The sequence below is a fragment of the Zonotrichia leucophrys genome, chromosome Z, assembly GCF_028769735.1.
Source record: "Zonotrichia leucophrys gambelii isolate GWCS_2022_RI chromosome Z, RI_Zleu_2.0, whole genome shotgun sequence".
NCBI classification, from domain to species: domain Eukaryota; kingdom Metazoa; phylum Chordata; class Aves; order Passeriformes; family Passerellidae; genus Zonotrichia; species Zonotrichia leucophrys.
In genome coordinates, this window is record NC_088200.1 from 23,824,743 (window position 1) to 23,846,818 (window position 22,076).

Here is a 22,076-nt window from a genome sequence, read left to right on the forward strand (position 1 = left end):
TTCAAGCTTTAAACTTGTTCTCATATATTAAAAACTCAGAAAATGGCATTCCCTTCATATAGACTACAGTAGAGGCAGTCTCTTTTACAAAATTTAAGACTAAATTGGATCATTTAATATGTCAGATAATTCTGTTAGTCTTAGGTTTTTTATTCCTAATATGGCATCATTATTAGTAATTCAGCGATATCCATTGTCTTGAATCAGTGTACTATAAAATAAGAATAAGAACAGGAATAATAATAGGAAGAAGAAGAAGAAGAAGAAGAATCTCCAATTATGCCCCTTACGAACACTAGGGAAAATACTTTATCGAGTATTCTGTTTTCCACTACCTTTTTCGGTTTTACCACTTGTATTGCTCTTATTTTGTCCTCAGCAAATACTCAGGAACTAAAAAATAGTTTTTAGAAAAGCAGAGAGTGACATTTGTGGCCCTGAGCCTGCAAGTTCAGCACAGAGTCACTCAGCTGAGCAACTATCCGGAGGTTAATTTGATGCTTTAATGCTCAGCACAGGTTTTTCTTATTTTCACAAAGGAAGAATATTTTAACACAGCCCAGCAACCATCTCTTGAAGTGAGCCTCAAGTTGTCTCAAAGTCCTGGAATTTCAAAGAGCATCATTTTGTAGCATGAAATTTTGAAAATAAGAACTTTTCTAATAGTGTTTTCAGATCAAAAGAAAATATTCAAAGTAATCTAATCAGAAATGTTTCTGGTTTCCAATTCAAAAAATATTTGGGTCCTGGACTTTTTGCAGAATTTTCAAGGAACAGAGATCACTTGAAGATATACACTGGAAGGAAGGAAAGATATCTTTGTTACTATCTCTGCCATAGAGTTTATTTATATAGCATTACATGGTTAATTGAATAGCTCATGTAAAAGTTTTTACATTGAAATATGGAGTCCATATTGTTCAAAAATATTGCATTAATGAGCAGAAGATTCTCAGGATAAGGGTATAGAGATTTTTAACACAATAAAATGCCCCAGCTCGATAGAGAGATGCAGAAATTGGAGGGCAGCTGTGTTTCCATTTCTGGGCTCTCCTTATACTGTTCCATGGCAGGAAGGGATCCACGGCATGTCAGGCTGATGTAATCCACCACTGCCAGTTTACTGATTTCTGATTCACTGCTTCTGGAACTGCTCAAGAGACTGAACTCTGTCTCATTGCCTTGGACACAAGACAGCTCACAGCTGTCTGTAGAATGACAGATTACACATAGACTGGAACAGACTTCTGAAGGTCCCCAGTGTGAGTCTCTTCTCAAAGAGAAGTATTTGCAATGCTGAGTAAGTTTATCTATAGCTTCATTTGGCTGATGACCTCCAGTAATTAATATTCGACCTTCATTTAGCTGATAACCTCCTATATTAATATTCAACCTACTCCAATCTATAAGGACTCCAGCAAAAGGTTTACAAACTTTTCCCAACCCCATCACCAGTGTGTTATCTGAAGCTCACAAACTGATACTTTTGGACATTTTCCCTTCAGAGAACCTCACCCTTTCAAGAAAAATATGGCTCAGACACCTTTTTGACATCACTGCAGGTTGTAGAACAGGTATAGGATAACTCCTTAGACTCCTTTTCAAAAGGTTAAACAAGCACTGCTGTCTCGAACTCTCCTCCTTAGGCATATGCATCTTTCATCTGGATCCTTGCCAGTTTCTCCTCATCCTTCATGGGTAGCCCAAACCTGCATCCAGGGCTGCAGCTACAGCCCTGCTAGTGATGAACAGAGTGAGCATGGGGCAAGGGCCCACACTTGGCACACTGGTCTAATGCAGCCCAAGTGCCTGGCATACTTCATGTGCACCAAGAGTGTGCTGGTGCCTCACATTTGTACAGTGGGCACTCACTGTAACCCTAACTCCATGGCCTAAGTATATGGTTATCTGCTCAGAACAAAAGATGCAAGTTTTACTCTGAACAGTCATAATTTACATTGGAATTATCTTTTAAGAATTAACACAGAAAAACTGCAATTTATGTGTGATTTTTCAAGTTTGGACTTCATTTTCCTAAATATCATACAAGTCCTTACTGTCTTTGAGACCTAAAATCCATTTAAAACAATGAAGTCTAATTGATTATCTTTATAAAAATAACTAAAAGTCATTAGGCATCCATCCTCAGGACATAGTCTGCCATGATGTTGCAGCCTATGATTTAATTATTCTTTTTCTAAAGTTCATGTGCATCCCTCAATGCCATCATGTCTACACTATTCCTTGGTTTGAGTCATTCTGAAGTACTATGTTTCAATGCTAAATTTTATTCAGAAGGAATACAAGGACTTTATTCTTTTCTTTCTCTTCTCCCTGATGCCTGAGAAGTCTTCAGTACATAGTAAATTTTTTATACCCTTTACAACTGCTTTTTCCAAAATATTGTATACTTCGACCTTCTTACTAATGGGTCACAATGGTGCAAAGAAATGTTTCCAAAGAAGCTGTTTGGAGGAAAAAAAAAAAAGGCAGAATAATTTTCACCAGTATGGTCACTGGTTTCAAAATGAATGCATATCTTATGATCACTCAAGATGTGAAAGTGCAGCTAGTCTATTTTTTCCCCATCCTGTGGAAGTACTAGTGGTCAATACAGAAAAAGAACTTCGTACGTCACCAAACAGATGATGTAATCTATAAACAGAGAAAGGAAATAAATGAAGTAATTACTAGAGATTACCTATTGCAAATTCTGCAATTACAACATTCCTGGACACTAGCAAACTACTTTTCCAAAGAGCTGTAGAATGGCCTGGTCATTTGCTAAGATGTACTTTCTGCAGAGCATTGCTGAGTAATGCAATAGGCACATCATTGTGCCTTGAACCAGAAATATAAAAGAAATCTGTCTACAAAATGTGCGTTGGAAGCTACAAATCATAAAATATTCATTCCTGCTACTCCACAGATGGTTAGATTAGAGTAATTTCCAATGTAGCAACTCAGATAATACATTTGATCTGAGGTCTGTAATCATTTTCAAACAAAGTCCAATAGGTTGGCATGCCATGGGTTTCGCTCATTTTGTGATTACACAGAACAATGTTTTCTCATTAACAAGTGTGATCTAGAATTACTTCATATTACATATAAAGGGCCTCTACCAGCACTTGCAGAATCTTCAAAAATCCTACCTAAAGCTTGTCCCTTTTGGCTCCAGTTTCATGTTTACAGTTTTATAATATTCATTTAATTTCATTCCTTCTGTTTGCACTATGGCCTTCCTTTCACATGATATAGTTGTTGGTATTAACTGACTTTTTATTGGTGCTCAGAGTATTCTCAAGTCTTTAAAGAGCTTACAGCACGGTTGCCAAGCACTTGCATCACAAATACTTACTTTCCTTCTTCATATGAGTGCTCTTACTGGAGCAGAGGAGCAAGAAAAGGACAGGGATTATTTATATATATAATGATCATTGCACATTGCACGTTGCATGTATGAACTCTTTTAATTTGAATGAAATGTGTTTTGAATTAATAAGAAGGTTGAACATTTTTCTTTAAAAGGACATATCTAATTTTGTCAGCAGAATCAGAATGTGGACATGACACAGAGGCTAGCATAGCCCACCACAGCGCAGCATAGCACACACTCATAGCATGTTCTTGTGTGTGCATTACCATTTGGTGAAACATACAATCATTGTCTGTCTTTTGTGTACATTTCATGTCTTATACCACATATGGGTCAGTAATAAAATTTGTGTTCAGCATGTGTTAGGAAGGAATGTGTCAGGAAATGGCAATGTAGTGAGTGGTTCAAAGAGCAGAAAAAGCTTTGTGTGATATTTGCATACCTGACAAATGTCTTGAAAATATACTGACCACATGCTAATGATGTTTTATTTTTAGATTCAGATATTTTACTTATATTGAAGGCTTTGTACATCAAAATATTAAAATCTTCATCAGAAGACTGCCAGAATTTTCCATTCTCTGTAACTCTCTGACAGAGTTTTAAAATTCTTACAATTTGCTTTGGCAATAGATGGAGTCCAGTCAGTAAAGCAGTGATGTTCAAATCGGGGCTAACAGCTACCATCATAGATTAAAATGTAAAAAGATGTAATGTTTCCTCTAATGATTTAAAAGATGATCCCATACTTGTTAGATTTCTGACATTTTATAGTATTAGACACAGCCTCAGAGAAGGAAAGAGGCAGGTGAAAAGAACAAAATGAGCACAAGGACTTCACTAACATGAGGAATGAGTATAACAAGCATATGTAATGTCACCTAGCCAGCAGGAGTCGAGGCCGTGCTAATGAGGAGGGAAGACTTTTTTCTGCTATTGAAAACTCTTTTCTCTTCATAAAATTAGCTACCACATTCTTCTTCAGAAAGAGTTATCTGGAAAAACATAAAAAGGCAAAGAAAAAAAAGCTCTTTTCTTGGATTTTTAACAATTCCATTTCCAGGAGAACCAGAAATGATGTAAAAATATGGATATGTAACCAAAAACACATTTGAAACAAGAATATTGAGCCAGAGGATGTAAAGGCAGTGTGTGTTTAAGTGGAAATACATCCCTTCAAAAAAATCAGAAACTTTGAAGTAGTTTGCTTTATTTTGTATCTTTCATAAACTTTTCAACCTTTTATAAATCTTTTAACCTGTATACTCTATAGCCTTTTTGAGCTTACAAGAACCACTTTACACTGCTAGGTCCATTCCTTCACATTGAAGCATGTTAATATTTCTGAGAAGATAACCACACCAAATCCTCAGGGTGTGTAGATCCACCCTGTGAAACTAATACTCTTCCTTTGAGCAGTGCATTTCTGGAGGAATTTTCTCCCAGACCAGAGAGGACTAAATGTAGAATTGTACTCTTCATTATCATGCTGCAGTTATTCTCATTCTAAACATGCCATTTGGTACTGAAGGTTTGCTCTACCTATATGTTGCTTGAAAAACAGACAGACAATAGGCATTGGAACCTATGACCTTGTATTTAATCTTCCTTCTTTATAGAGTTGGTTAATGTAGTTGAGTTTTGGTAAGCCTGTGAGAAAAACATTACTTCTGAATAAGAAATTGATAGATAAAGCTGGGTGATTTGATTAGCTAGAGAAGACAGTTTAGACAGTATAATATGTCAACAGTATCTGTTCATGTGACCCGTGGACTTCCCTTTGTCATCCTATGCCTGAGAATATATGAAGGGGGCTGGGGAGGCAAAGGGACGTTCAACTGTCATCACTGGCACCTTCTCTGACCATTACATCATCATCAAATGCATTGGAATTCTCATTTGATTCAGATTTTTCCTTCATGTCCTGTGCAGTCCTAGATGCATTTTCATAACTACATATCTAGGTACAGACTACTTTCTAGGAGAAGAAGTCTGATTCAAGATCAAAAATTTGACTACTGTGAAATTTCAGTAAACCCCAGAACTTCTTGAAGTTTTGACTCATTTCAGATTTTGTTAGAGATTCGAAACTTGGGTTTTTTTCATGAAAAGCATCATGATGTTTGTTGATCAGACACTGAAGACAAACATATGTCAGAAAGTGTTGACAAAGCACAAGGTTACAAATAATTATTGAAGCACTCAATAGATCCATGCAAGTGGATCTATAAATTCCTTTCACAAACTTGACTTTAAACAGATCAGTTTGTTTAAAACATGTGTTTTCATATGATTCATATAGAAGAAAAAGAGTACAGGTGATTTCAGCTCCCTAATTTTTGTATGTTTTAGATTTATTGAATTCATAAGGCTGTAAAACTAAGAAACATTATTTTAGGATTAATCACTTCTGCCAAATTTCTGCTATTCTGTATCTCACCTATTGTAGTTTCCTGAAACAGGTGAGAATAAGGGATAATTTTCTAGATTGCATAGAGACAAATATGTTGAAAAATAAGCACAATATGACAAGGAAAAGCACCTCAATATGTGATACGAGGTAATGTAGAATTTGGTTATGTTACAGTGCGATAGCTTTTGAAAGTACTGCATACAATATGTGGTAGTGCTCACATCCAAAGGAGCCAGGGAAAGCATCAGGGGAGATCAGAGAGAATGTGATAATGTGAGAATGAATTCTGAAACTGTAGTTGCTCCTGTGTCTCTTGGGCCATTGCCTACAGGTGATGAGCTCCAAGAGAGAAACTTGTTAGGTCCTCTGGTGCTGCCCTAATTAGCAGCTGACTGCAAGGACAGATAGGGTAAGTTTTGACTGAAATCCACAAAGGTTCCTGTGTGTGAGTGTGTGTGTGTGTGTGTGTGTCTTGAAGTGCCATCTTTGAACTATGTATTGCCATTTTATCCAAGTGGTTGCTTGGACGCTTGTACGGCTCACAAATCTCAGGGAAGAGTCTTACATAGGCCCTTCCCATGTCACATTTCTTCTAAGGACTCTCTGAACTTTATGCTTTTGTAAAGACAAGTAAAAAAATCAAAAAAAGATACCACAAATCTTTTCTCATTACCATGCTGAATTTCCTTTTGAGAAGTTTTTAGGATCAGTCTATTATTAAATGAAGATATGGCTCCAGGTGTCAGGTCCACAGATTTTTCTTCAATGTCAGGTCTGGCAGGATGGCAGATACATCAGTAGGTAGATTTAGAGAGGTGAGAAAGGAGCACTGAACAAATAGACATGAAAATTAAAGTATCAAGGTAGAGCAGAAGAGAAAGGAGAACAGACTGGGACAAAATAATACAATAATACTCCTAGCAAAGACGAGATAAAAGAAGACTATGGATTAAGCAGAAGGAGACAGAGAGGAAGTGAAAATGTGATTGGGCTACCAAAAAGTAAATAATAAAGATAAGAATGCAGAATGGATGTGAGCATAACAAGGAGACCAAGGAGAATGAATGGAAACTACCAAGGCAAAAAACATAGCCAAACAAAATAAAATTCATAGTAGTGATTTTAAATTGTGTTTGGGAAGCAAGAAAATAAAAAGGAAATTACAGAATGGGTTTAGGAGGGGTAGGTCATGTTTAACCAACCTGGTCACCTTTTATCACCAGGTAACCCACCTAGTGGATGCAGAGAAGGCTGTAGATGTTGTTTATTTGGATTTCAGCAAGGCCTTTGACACTGTCTCCCACAGCATACTCCTAGGCATGCTGGCAGCCCGTGGCTTGGACAGGAGCACGCTTTGCTGGGTTCAAAACTGGCTGCATGGCTGGGCCCAGAGAGTGGTGGTGAATGGTGCTGCATCCAGCTGGGGCCAGTCACCAGTGGTGTCCCTCAGGGATCTGTGCTGGGGCCAGTTCTCTTTAATATTTTTATTGATGACATGGATGAGGGTTTAGAGTCTTTCATTAGCAAATTTGCAGATGACACTAAGCTGGGATCGTGTGTCGATCTGTTAGAGGCACGGAGGGCTCTGCAGAGGGACTTGGAACGGTTGGATGGATGGGCAGAATATAATGGGATGAAGTTCAGTAAGTCCAAGAGCTTAGTCCTGCACATTTGCCACAATATCCCCCTGCAACGTTATTGGCTGGGGACAGTGTGGCTGGAAAGTGCTCAGGAGGAAAGGGACCTGGGGGTACTGGTTGACAGTCGGCTGAACATGAGCCAGCAGGTGCCCTGGGGGCCAAGAAGGCCCATGGCATCCTGGCCAGTATCAGGAACGGTGTGGCCAGCAGGAGCAGGGAGGTCATTCTGCCCCTGTACTCGGCACTGGTGAGGGTGCACCTTGGGTGCTGTGTCCAGTTCTGGCCCCTCAGTTTGGGAAGGACCTTGAGACGCTTGAGCGCGTCCAGAGGAGGGAAACGAGGCTGGTGAGGGGCCTGGAGCACAAACCCTGTGAGGAACGACTGAGAGAGGTGGGGTTGTTCAGCCTGGAGAAAAGGAGACTCAGAGGTGACCTTACCACTCTCTTCAACTTCCTGAAGGGTGGCTGTGGTGAGCTGGGGGTCGGTCTCTTTCTCCGGGCAACAACAGACAGAACAAGAGGACACAGTCTCAAGTTGCGCCAAGGGAGATACAGGCCAGAATTAAGGAGGAAGTTTTTCGTAGAAAGAGTGGTCAAATACTGGAATCATCTGCCCAGGGAAGTGGTGGAGTCACCATCCCTCAATGTGTTTAAAAAAAGACTGGATGTGGCACTTGGTGCCATCATCTAGTTGAGGTGTTAAGATCATCGAGTCCAACTCAACATGGGTTGGACTCGATGATCTTAAAGGTCTCTTTCAATCTAGAAATTCTGTGATTCTGTGATAGTCACCAAGCCTACAGCAGAAATGTCAAAAAATAAATCTAAAAGAAAAAATAAGTCAAATTGTTATGAGCTTATTTTTATTAGTAGTGGTTGTGTATCATTCAGTCACACATAATCCTCTAGTTCTGCGAATTTCAGGAACACAGCAAATATTCTTAGATTTTTTTTTTTTGTATTGGCTTTCCAGATGAGTTTGATTTCTTTAGACATAGAACTGGTAATGAGTCTCCAAGAAATGGATGCTCCCTTAATTTCTGAATACACAAAACTACTAAAGCTGCTCAGAAAAAAGTAGAATGACTTTGACCTCTTTTCTCTCTCTCTTTTTTCTTTGTTTTGTTTTGTTTTGTTTTTTAATCTGTAAGTTTCTCTCCTTTTGTTATATAACAGTTCTTGAAGGGCTAAAAGAAATACCCCTCTTATCTCTGCCATATCTGGAATAAGAGGTTCTGCTCTAGTGAAGATGCTCGAGACAAGGGATGTGGAAAAGGAAAAGCTGACTAAAAAGTGGAGCTGTGTAAATTAGGTTCGAACTAGAAGTGACATTTGGGAGATGTTCCTGTACTTCTGGGTAATAAAACCCAGCATTCTTTCCCATCATCCTGTGAAAGCAAAATCCATTCCCTTTTTTCCAGTTGTGATCACTTAGTAATGTAATTGTTCTAGTGGTAGACATATTGCAACTGTGATTTGGAGAGCTGGAGCATGCAGATTGTATGGGCAGGTGATCTTATCTCTTTGCCTTTTGCTATTAATATTTTAGCCAAAAAGGTGTCATACACATTAGAAGGTGTTTCCAAAAAGTTTCCTGAAAACAAATGCCTAGAAAAAGACCCAAGTTGTAATGTTATTTCAGTGTTACCTAATATGAAGGATCTGGACTATTTTATGATGTTCTGTTATCACTTAGCCTTTCTGAGCTAGTTGGGACCATAAGGAGTACCACATAGATGTCCAGAGGTGAAGCAAACACGTTTGTGTGGTCAAACCTTTTAATGACTGTTGTCAATTCAATATAAATTATTTGAATTTGACTTCGTTGTAAATTTTAAATCTATTTGAACATCACTTGCCTGCTGTATTAACAGCCGAAGAGCAATTTTTTTTGACGCTGCATTACTGTAAGGCAAATATTGGTTGAAAATTTTAAAATTATTTTCCTCAGTCTTTTAGGCTTACGCCAGCTCTTCTGCTTATTGATTCCAACTCATGTTTAATTGTTTATCCAATCTGTGTAGGTAACTTGCGCTAGGATATATCCAGGTACTATGTAAACACTTGGACTGAAACGTTTCTGGAAGGCACAGGTTTCATGTGGAGTTTCTTTCAGCCATTGTTAATACATCACGCTGCTGCATACTCTGCTTGTCCCATGGAGCATGGCAATAGCCTAGAAACTGGACTTCTAAGACAGACTTCTTGAGCTAAGGACTTTCTTTATATTTCTTTAACTTACCAGAACCACAAAATTCTGATACAAATTTCAAGACACCTTAAGCCTCTCAAAAATATTGGAAGGAAATGCTATTTTGCAGTGCTTCAAATACAAATGAATAAGGCTTATTAGTCAATTTCCCCTCAAAAATCATAGTTCATCATATGTATTTAGGTTAAAACTAAGGTCAGATTTGATCAAAATGTAGTTTAAAGCCAGCTAAGTTCTTGTTACTGCATCAGTATTGTTACTGAGCTTCAGAACGGTTTTGTCAATTATCCGCTGACAATTAAAGGAGATTTTCTGCTAAATACCTCAAGTAAACAATCCTTGCATTAAAAGGCCCTGTGTAAAATAACCTCATCTGTTGAATTAATAGCCTGTATCTGGGAACATGTCATCTGTTTGATGCAATTAAAGTTTTTTTACACTATGGAGCATTTGTGCAAAATGGTCTGTGTGCCTTTCCATTAACTATGCACTAACAAACACTTGTAGGAACTCTAACACAGCTAAATCTGTTGATTTGTATTTTTGGATTTGTTTGTTTGTCAGTCAGTAAGGGAGCATTGAGTTTACCATTCACAGAAGCCATTATCCTAGGAGAATTTTGCAGTTATAAAGGTAGCTCTTGTCTGCAAGCAGCAGATCCTTTGCAGGCTGTTCACAAGGCAGTGGTGAGAAACAAGTCTGAAGCCTGTCATAGGAATTGTCTACTGCTAAGAGTCTATTGTCTCATTATCTGAGATAGGCACATGCAAACCTGAGGTATGATGACCAGCAGAGAAACCTGCTAATTTGTGTTACCCACCATCTGCAGTACATCTAGGTCCAGGAAGATTTAGCCATCTGTGGACCTGGAGAGTAGGCCTTGATCATGTAGAGGCTGCTTGATCATGCAAATACTCCTACTTTCCTGAAGCCCTGTTGAACCCTTCCAGCTCAGTGATGCCACACACATCCCTGTAGATGCCTAGGGTAGGCTCAGGTTTTCTAGGAAGGCTGAGAGCCCTGTTTCTACACTGCACAGATGAGCAGTGTGTGCCTCGTTAGGAAAAGACGTTGAGCTGTCAGGTTGACTGCTCATGCACCGTGTGAAGGTTTGTGCGGACTTACTCTGCCCCTCCTCTGGGACAGCTTGAGCTCTCTCAGTATGTCCACAGTCTTATGTGTAACCTTAATCCTGATGTTCTTCCATTGCATCCAGCCTCTGGAGATCTGGCTCTCCAGCTGCATGTTGTGCATGAGGTGTGACACATTTCCAGCTGTACATCACTCCTGTGCTGGCCGCTGTGCAGTAACTCCTCCAGCCAGACGGACGCAGGCCCCAACATCCCAAACAAGTTCAAATAATTACCAAATTCTGCAGTCAGAATTTCCAGGTAGAAAAAGGAAATTATCGTTGGACAACTCACACGAAAATATGAGTCTGGCCTGATGAAGGAGCAAAGGTGGCCAGCAGGAAATCAACTCAGATGTGCCTACCACCGTGCAGTGTTATGATACTGAAATTAGACACATTTCTGCCAGGTTGGTCAACTAGAGAGCCTCTGTTTTATCTGACTGAACTCAGGGCTGAACTTACGGATAGTATACAGCATAGTGATATTTCCAAGTTACTCCTAAAACCATGCTTAAAAACATGAGTAGTAAATGCATTTTGTAGTAAATGAGGCATTTTATTCACTTGTTAGTCTATAAAAATGTGGGTAACTCATGCTTAGCTCTTCACTAAAAGAAGTAGTAATAATTTATAAGGCAGTTATACATTATTTATAAATATACTCACAGTATAAAATATTAATGTTTTTCCAAGAACTGGGAAAACAAAATCGGGCTTCCGCAAAGTATAGTAGATATTTTTTAGTCCCTTTTCACACAACACAGACATTTATGCAGCTTTTCATTCCTTCCATTTCCAAATGCATTCATTTTTTCTAGTTTGTTATTTTAATTTACATATTTATGCATTGCAGCTATGTCAAGGGTAAAATGATGGGGGTTTTTATATATTAACAGGAAGGCCTACAAGTGCTATTTGGTGCATATTGGGAAAAATGTTCTGATGTGTACCTACTTTCCTGGAATCACAATTGTCGGAAGGTCACACTGGCTCTGCTGCTGACCACAAAAGCAATAACACAGTAACGAAGCTTTAAGGTGACTACATAAATCTTTTGCACAATATTGCAGTCTAATTTCATCAGCAATACCTGACACTGTGAAATACTAAGCAGTCTAATCTACGCTACAAAAATCCATACTTACTGAAATACTCAAAATGCAATTATTATTTTAGAAATCAGTATAGTGATGAGCCCCCGGTCTTTGGTACTTTCTTCTTTTTGTATGAATCATCATATTGAATGAAAATAATGACTTATTTTTCTATATTCTATTAATGAAGTCATGAGAGGCTACCTATACTTTTGGATTTATAGCAGAAATATCAAGAATTTAATATATGAAGAGCTTATTAAATAGTAATATGCCAGCTAGTATGAGATGTTTCCCACATACCTGCTATTGGATACAAATTTAATATTTCTTTTGAAAATCTGAGAGAAAAAAAATCTCCTGTCTGTCTAAAAATTATTTTTAATAACACAGAATAAAAATGCAGAGACCACTCTTAAGTTGGAAGACCTTTGATTTTGCAACCAGCTATTTTTCATCGTGAACTATTATTTAACTAAGTCATAAACATCACAGTAATAACACATTAGTCAGCATTCACAGCCAATTTCAAGTTCACAGATATACTGCTAGACAAGAAGTTTTCTTCCTTCCAAAGGGAGAAGGAAAAAAGGCTTTTTGAAACCAAAGCTCATCCTAGAAATGCTTTAGAAATTGAACTAATTAAATTTAAAAATTAATCCTCCATGTAGTTATCAGATGACCATAATTTTTCTGATATTTAAAAATAATTCACCCAAACCTAAAATGTTTCTCTACAAGGAATATTAAATAAACAGCTGATTAATATGTAATATAGTGCCTTCTAGGAAACAGAAAGAAGTACTCAGATATGTAAAAATGTGTTGTACTTTCTGTGTTTGGATGACAACACCAAGTGATAGTCTTTCCTGATAATAGTACATTGCCCTGTACCATAAAGTTCTTCGCAGTTTCAGATCGTGCAATATTTCAGTGTAGTGTGTTAATACAACTCCCTTTCCAGTTAATAAAATGTGAAACACACATTTTTTTAAGGTTGTATACTTTTAGAGTACTTATTAGTCAAAGCAACAGTTTTATTGAAGATAGCCCTACAGGATCAGTGCTATCCTTATTTTTTTTCCCAGACTAAGGCAATTTTTTTGGTAAATTCCACAAAAGCACGTGAAGACAAAACTTTTTCCTTGATGATTTATTGGACTGCCCATTATAGTGCTTGGCATAAAGTTCCCACCTTGTGGATGTGTGCTAGGAAGCAACAGCTGCAGTACTGTAGTCCAGTTTTATGTCAGCAAGGTTTCGTTTTGGCACTCCTTTCTGGCAATCTCAACTCAAGCGAGAAACTCTTTTTGCAATGGTCTCCTTGACATTGTAAGGAATGTATTACCTCTGCATTTGGCATCCCACCTCACAGCCTGCCATTGTCTTTCCAAATGAAGTGTCTGAAACCAAAGGCTCCCTGTGGAGGCACTGCCAGCTCTTTCTTTGCAGACTATTGTTTACTGTGTGTGAACAAGCTGAAATGGAGCTCTTACAAAGAATTTCTCATTCTTTTATTTCTGAGGTGAATTAATGGGAAGCAGATTTTGATTAGCAGTTAAAGAGAGGTCCATCAGATACCTTCTTCTTAAAGTCAGAGGTTCTTTCTTGCATCACATGCCAACGTTCCCCAAATTGTCCCAGTGTTATATTACAGCAAAGCACAGTCAGTTCTCAGTTTTATATCATCATAGTTATAAATGCAGTGTTAGTATAGTCAGTCAGTGTCTTCAGACACACTGAAATTATTCTGCAGACCCTCTACATTAATTTCCAAATTCCTAATATTTAGCAGCAGGGAAGCATTCAGGTATTTTTAGTATCAGGATATCTAAAAGTTCAATTCAAATATCCTCTGCATTTTGGCTGAGAGTTATTGAGCTACAGACATCTTGGTGTAAGTAGATACTTTTTTATTCTGAAATTAATATCATGTCATAACTAATTTAAATATGATTGGGAACATCATAGAAAGCTGAGGATGTGATAATTCCCATTTACCCATTTCTTGAAATTCTGTAGCACTCAAGCAGGCATGACCTTTTGTTATTTCATCATGTCTATTGACTTTCTTTCATGCAGTGGGCACCATTACTGCTCAGAAATTAATTATCATAAATCTGTGGAAGTTCATAACATTAGGATTAAGACAGCTGTAATCAAGAGAATGTTCCTGAAAGCCATAAGTTGATATACTTTGAAGAAATATCAACAAAGTGCTATTAACTGATTTCAAATATTATTTCTTACTCCAAAAATTAACTGGAATAATTTGCCCCCCAAAATACAGAAATAGTAGATTTTTCCAAATCAAAATTATTTATGGAGAACAATGAAATGTAAAGTAAAAAATAATCTATTTGCTGAAACCAGAGAGAATTTCCCAAATGAAAATGAGCTATAGACATCAGGTTTGTGTTTAAATCTTTATTTTTTGTCTCAGAAAGAAATGTGCCAAAATGATAAAACAGTTTTAGTTCAATCTGGAACTCAATTGTATATGATAAACCAAGGCTCACATGACTTTGGGGGGGGGGGTAAATTTAAAGCTACATAGTTTCATTGAAGTCTGAATTGGAGAAAAGTTATTTTATTTTACTAACCCCAAATTAGAGGATTGTTTTCATGCTGAATGTATTTTTGAAGAACCAGAGTACAGAAAAATTGCCATCTGATTAACTACAGTGAACACAACCAGAACACTTGCAGAAACCTTTTATATGCCAGGCAACTCTTGTGACTGTAAATTAAATATATATATATATATGTTTAAAAATTTATAAGGAAAATCAAAGGTTGCAGGAGAAATTTTAGATGTGTTTTCAAATGGCCCAACAAGACAAAAATAGTTCAGCTATTTAGACTAACCAAAATTATTTATATTATGAGAATTATTTGTCTGGTAGAAAACACTGGGAATGAACAGAATTCCAGCAGAAGGACAGAACCTGACTCAGGAACAGTTTGAGATTCACAACACAGCTGCAATTATGATGATTGGTGAGCATCAGAGCATAATTTCAATACAAAGTTTTCCCTTTTAGTCTTACAAGAAGACTGTAAAGACTTCTCTCCTCTGATAACCAAAAACCTTCCAAATGCCATCTAAAACTGTTAATTTCTAATGTGCTGTATGTCATGGTGGTATTCAGTCATGGAGTCTTTTCTTTCGTAATTTGCTAAGGAAGATGAGTCAAACTCATTGTATCTTGTTTCATAAGATGACATCTTTATTCCCCATACACTCCTTTTGGCTTTTTCCTCCATTCATTCCAGCTTGTTCTTTCTGAACAAGCCTGAGCACAGGTACAGATAGTATTTTGGATGGAATTTCTGGACTGGCTTGAACAATGGCACTGAATTGCCAATTTCCTTCTGAAAATGCTTTGCTGTGTGTATTCTAGTAGTCTTGCTATAACAAAGAAAGTTCTCTTTTCATCAGCTTTTCGAGTATTTCCTCCTAATGAGTTCCTAGTTTACAGAAGGATTTATTAAATACCGCATAAATGGCTTTGCATCCCAAACTGTGAACTTTTTCAATTCCCATTAATCCTCAATGTCATCCAGACTCAATTTGTCACATTACTAAGAGTACTGCTTAATATTATCTTATTAGCAGGTGTCTAGATTGGGTAGAACAGCAGTTCAGGGAAGTCCTTAATATTATACAAAACATTAACCCTTGATCTCTGTGCAAATTATTCTGTTAATCACCTTGTTATACTCCACCCCTCGTACACTCTTTCATTAGCCTCTATTTTATAATTCTACCTGAATTTTTTTTAACATAAATAAGTAGCACACGTTTTACTTAGTTATATGATAAAAAAGCCACAGACAAACAGTAGAGACAAACATAACAAAGCATGCTGAGAATCACTTCAGGAAACATAACATTTCCTTCAAAATGGTTCAGGAAATGCCTAGAATATTTTCCTGTTATATATACAAATTTAGGGGTTTTTTATTCTTTCTTAAAGAGTAGTTTATCTAATTTTTGACAGTAGTTCAAGTCCTTAAAATTATTGAAAACCATTTGATATTGAAACCATGTGAATATTTCTAGAGCATCTAATCAGGTTTAATGCTCCAGCCTCACAGGCTTACCTTTGCTTTGGAGAATTGTACCCTGTCTAAATCATCAGACATATGAACAGTTGTTACATGGCTTCGTGCAACTTTTTTCAAACCCGACTATTAATAGTGAAGGACATTATTTTTGTTTTTCCAGTGAAATGTCAGAATTTTGTGCAGAACGTATATAGGTTTTCTTGGAAAAAGCTACTTGAAAAGGAAAAGAAGCTTCTGTCAGGAAAAAATTGCTAATAGAAGATGTTCAGCTTCTGTTGCCTGAGTCCTTTTGAATGCCCCAATCTCAGCTGGTCAAGAAGTGAATACCATAAAAGCTTTTTCAGCTGTGTTAACAGCAGCCTGACATCAAACTGACTTTCTCTAAATCCACACAACTTTCCTGGCAGTCCATGTTACAACTTCTGCAGAGGGCTCCCATGTATTTACACCACAAGTGCATTAAATTAATATGCCTCTCCTTTGGTTAAGCACTAGTTCAGCTCTCTTTGGAGCAGTATACCTGGTGAGGGGTCTGCAAATCAAGAAATATACTGAAAATTTGAGAGAATTCAGAGAAAAACTGTGAGACTGACTAGAGTTGAAAAACAAATATAGAACTGACTTGCAAGAGAATGTGTTCATTTTGTTGAAGAGAAGGTTAAAGCGCTGCCAAGCTGCAACCTCAAAGTGGATCCCACACAGCAGGAAAAATATCATAGAGGTAATTTTGAAACAGCAAGCAAAGCTATTGGAAGACCCAGTGATGGAAAGCTGACATCATGCAAAAGCTACACTACAAGCAAGATTCCAGTCTTGATTATGAACATGTGAGGAAGACATGCAGTAGTTTCTTTATGATTTCAAAACAAGATTTGGTCTTTAAAAAAAAAAAATCATGGTCTATTTAAACATAACTATTGTATTTGAAATAGAAGATAATTCCAGAATATAATGGTTTATGCAATGAAACTGAGGAGATGGCTACATTGGTCCCATCTGTCCTCAAAATACCTGATTTACTGAATGCATTTTCTCTGACATTACACTGTACAGTCATAATGCAGTTATTTCAGTCTGATTTTTTTTTTCTTCTGTCTTCTGTTATGTCTTGTTTGCCTTGCTGGCTTTGCATTTTTTTTTATTTCTTTTTTGTTGCATTTATTTACTTATTTGTTTTGTGTGTGTTTGTGGTTTTTTTATTGGCTGGTTGTCTGTTCTGTGTTGTTTTCGTTTGGTTTGGTTTGTTTCTTCCTTTCTTTTGCTCCAGGAATTGGCCAAGGGGTTCCAGTGGTGGCCCTTATTGTGGAAGGAGGTCCCAATGTCATCTCCATTGTTCTGGAGTACCTGCGAGACACTCCCCCTGTTCCTGTTGTGATATGTGATGGCAGTGGCCGAGCATCTGACATCCTTGCCTTTGGCCACAAATATTCTGAGGAAGGAGGGTAAGTAATTTCATGACATATGTTCTTTCTCTATCCACAGGTTCAATTCCATGGTAAAGCGGAGCACAGGAAATTATTAACAATATTGCACAGAAGCAACACCTACTTCACATGGCCATTTCCATCTTTGATATGGGTGAAATGCTGAAGGTATTCAGAACATAACAAAATAAGCCTTAAAACAAGCCTCATCTCTGAGTCTGCTCTGCTTCAGGCTGGAGAGTCCCAGCTCCCTCTACCTTTCCTCATGTATGAGGTGATCCAGTCCCTCCATCATCTTAGTGGCCCTGCTCAGACAGGAACAGCTACTCCAGCCCTGGAGAAAGCTACTCTGCAGTATGTCACCACCATACAGGAGATTGTTTATGATGGAAAAAAACTAATTTGAGGACCCCTTCTTTCCATCCTCTTGCAGAAGTTTGGCTGTGCTCTTGGTCTGTTTCTTGAATAGGTCTTTCCCACGCACCAGTTAACAAGGACTTGGCCCTGCCTCATAAGGGATCAGTTTCAAATAAGGCTACAGGCATCCTAGATCAGCAGAGTAGCAGCATTTCCACTAGAAAATGCTGAAACTTTCTTGGTCCACAGCCTTGTGGCTGCCCTAACCTGTTCCTTGCCTGACAGCCACAAGCACCCTCAGAGGGTTTCCAGGTGCTCAGCAATGATCATGGACTTTTCCTCTCAGAAGTTCCCAAATCATAACTCAGTCTGATGCCCAGACTAGAAAATAACAAATAAAGAGAAGATTTAACAATTTAAAAATATAAATCTGTAAACATTGAGCTCTAGACCAAGCAGTATTACGTCTTTTAGAGCTAAATGTGATCATGAACTCACTCAACCTAAAACTCCTACTGGGAAACAGATCGTTTTCCACAAATGCTTAAATCCATTTCATATTCAGGTTCGTGCTTAGTACAGCATTGCATCTGTGATACATAAGAATGTGGCAGGTTTCACTGAATCTTTGAGAAGTTGTTTCTCTGTTTTCAGTGACCTCACTGATAACACTTCACATAATGTTACTCAAATAAGCTTTATCCTTGTATTTGTTATGTACATCTACCTTGTCTGTGCTCTCATGTCACCATAAAAAAATACAGGAGGATACTTAATTAATGTATTTGAATATATAAATGTGGCTTGTATGAAAGGCATTTTACAAGGACCTGTAGTGACAGGACAAGGGGCAATGATTTTAAACTGAAAGAGGGTAGCTTTAGACTGGATATAAGTAAGGTATCTTCACTGTGAGTATGTTGAGGGACTGGCACAGACTGCTGAGAGAATTCCAACCCTGGAATTGTTCTTGGCCATATTGGATGGAGTTCTGAGGAACTTGGTTCAGTGAAATGTGCCCCTGCCCATGGCAAGGACATTAAAATTGGATGATCCTTAAAGATCCCCTCCAACCCAGACCATTCTATGATTCCATGAATTTTTGATGCTGCCGTTCTATTTCATCATCACAAACTCCTGCCTGTAGAAAAGGCAAGTTATAGTATCAGTAGAGGCAGAACATGCAATTTCTTACCTGAAACCCTCATACCTGGCTTTTTGAAAGGTATTTTTCTGTCTTACTATGGGTCTTGTTAATGTAGGGATGTCGGGGTCCCATTCCAGATTGTTTCCTGCATTATTGACCAACAAAATTACTCTTTTTTTTCTGTTCACTTTGCACTAAATAGAATGCACAAACTATGAAATTTGCCAAACTAGCCAGTGGAAATTTCTGTGTTCATCCTGGTTCAGAAAACATCAGTCTGGCATGTAGTGATATTTTCAATAATACTAGAAGTAAAACATGAATACTATTATATTAATTAAAATATTTTATCCAAATGCATTAGACTTCAGCTATAAATTGGATCCATTTTCCCCATCTCTAGCCTATGTTTGAGTAGTGCTTAGCACTATGAGGAGATTATCAAATAATTGCCATGTTAACTGAATTCAGCTAACAATTTTTCTTTTGGATATAATCTAAGTAGGTTATACAAAACTGTGTTTATTAAACTCTAAATCAAGGTAGTACATCTAAGTTGCATGCAAAGTTTAATTCTGCAGTCACTGTGTAATCAGACTGTCAAATCAAAAGCCTGTTTTAATTCTGGCCACCTGTCAGAAGCAAGGTGTTCTCTGAGACACAGCATATCCTCCAGCTGCTATGGACTGGGTATCTAATTTAAATAATTCAAAACTTAGATCAGTAATGGCAGAAACAAACTCACTTGCATGTTTATGTTATTATGCTTATTTTGCACAATCTTAAATTTTAACTCACACCAGCCGAACAAAGATTCATTTTCTACACATAAAAATGTGTGTGTGTGTCTACTAAGCACTGCTGTGAGTTCTGTGAGCTTTTAAATTGATTTGAAAGTTTGTTTCCATGGGGAAAATAACTATGTCTGGAAATGACAGAGAAAAAATACATCTCTCTGCTTGAGTTTTGATCAGTGTTGTGCCAATCCTTCCATTTAGAGAAATCCTTTAGTGCATTGAACAGTTGCCTATCTGCCCGACAGGTCCTTTTGTGTTGGGTTTCAAAGAATTGTGCGGTGCCAGCCCTTCCTCCTTGTTAATTATTCTTCCTAGAACATTCCACATAGCAGAAAAATTCATGATTTCTTATATTAATGGAGGTATGGTGCAATGCCAATGCCTGGTGCATCTTTGCAAGGACAGGAGACAAGCTTCAATCTGCCTTTTTAAGGCCTAATTGTAGGCTTTTCTCATGACAAGGCAGACATTTCACTGCCACGGGACAGTGTTTGGGTGGGAGTTGTCGCTGTGAGAGCGGCCCCAGAGGAGGAGGAGGAGGCTGCCAGCAGCGCCCAGAGCGGTTGAAGCCCACCCTGACGGAAAGATGTCTTTGGGGCAAAACCAGCTTGCGGGTCTCATTGTCTCATCTCTCTCGTTGAAGTTGCAGGGGAAGGTAAGGCGCATGTGCGGTTGTCCACATGTGCAGCTGAATTTTTAGCATTACAAGTGTCAGATGCACAGAACTAACACGGGGGGAGGGTTTAAGTTTATTAGGACTTTAATATCTGAAACTAAATTTTGGTTTCTTGGTCTGGAAAAGTCTGTAACAGAGTTTTAAGAATTCAATAGGTGGCTACATTTCAGTACAAGTAAATAAAATTCTCAGAAGTAATTTAGCAGAGCTGAGTAAATTCCTGGTACCTTTTACATTTTAATGACAAACAAGCTATAACTTAAATAAGAAGGCATCTTAAATGCAACATTCCCCATGTGGTAAATTGGTAGAATTATTTGGCTGCTTTTCACAATTGGCCTTGATTTAAAGGTCGGGATTTTCAGGCTCTGAAGCACTTATTTTTTCCTTTACTTGAAAATATGATGAACAGCATTGAGGAGTGAGAACATAAGATCATAAGATCAGTCATAAAAATGTAAATTTCTACTAAGCCCTAAGTGAATATCTTCATTGGTAGTAAATCTCCTTCACATACAGCTGGAGTATTTTGGATTGTATAATCAAGGATGGATGCCTTTTCCTTTCATTTACCTGCATAAAAGCAAAAGCTGAAAGTAAAACAAATGCAAACTGCAACTTTATAGGAATGTTTTGAAGCTTCTAATTCTCAGAGATTTTTTTCTTTATTAAATACTGAATTTAAAATCAGAGAAACAAAACACTAGGTTAGAATTTTTGTCACTTAGAAAAACATTTCCTTACTGAATGAGAAACTACTTGTAGTATTGGAATGCAGTCTCCAAGTTGAAATTATACCTCATTAACTACTCTATCAGTTCTACTCCTGCAAGCAGGAGACTCTTAAGAGTTCAATTTAATGCCATAAAAATTTGCTTCTTGCCTAATGTTTGCAAGGAAATATCAAACATTCTCTGTGCTTTAAATGAGCATCCTCATATGAGAATCTTAAAGATTGCCTTTGGACTGATCTTTCTCTGGATCCATGATGGCATAGTTTTAGGTTTCAAATCTGAAGAAGATTATTTAAATCCCTTTTTGCTTATATGCAAAATACAGGAATTTTTCACATTGAGCAAAAGGGATCATAATGTATGTATCTTCAGTATCCCCCATGGTCTGTACCACATCACTGGAAATCATTGATCCAAATCATGTCTGAATTAATTTGTAAAATTATTTTCACATTACATATTTTAATAACATTATTTTTCTCTTGTAACAAAGTACTTTGCAAATCAAAACCGGGACACAAGAAAGTCAATTTGTTGACCTTGGGAGGGTCAATATATTCATCTCTCGTTTGGTGAAGAAACAGCCATTCAATAAACTGTGGTCAGGGAAAAATGATGTAGAACAACTACCAGTGCAGGTCTGCAGTGAAAAGGTGATTCTTCGTGAAAGCACACAGAAATCATCCATGTTTGAATACAGTGAAGGAATAATTACATAAAATTTATTTTATTGCAAATAATAATATAATAATAATTTATTTCTTACAAGTAATTTATTTTCTGTCTTTTCACAAACAATGATATGCAAAATGTGTGAATTTGAAAATGTGTAAGCCAGTCCTGCAAAGTTGCACAACTTATTTGTAATCCAGTGGAAAAAAAAATGAGTAGAACCTCTGGTCATATTTCTTACATAAGATGTGATTTGTCTAGAGTGCAAATTATAACTGAAACAAAAAATCCCCTAAGCTTCCTAAAAGGAAAGGCAAGGAATACTTTTC

The 22,076-nt window shown here is 37.4% G+C and overlaps 1 protein-coding gene across 9 annotated transcripts in view; it reads left to right on the forward strand.

Moving 5' to 3' along the window:
• Nucleotides 1-22,076, forward strand: part of TRPM3 (transient receptor potential cation channel subfamily M member 3) — a 415,622-nt gene that overhangs the window by 298,092 nt on the left and 95,454 nt on the right. For all 9 annotated transcript variants that reach the window (XM_064736884.1, XM_064736885.1, XM_064736886.1 and 6 more), the window contains exon 7: nt 17,208-17,382. In XM_064736884.1, the coding sequence (XP_064592954.1) occupies nt 17,208-17,382 (175 nt within the window). The remainder of the gene's footprint in view (nt 1-17,207; nt 17,383-22,076) is intronic.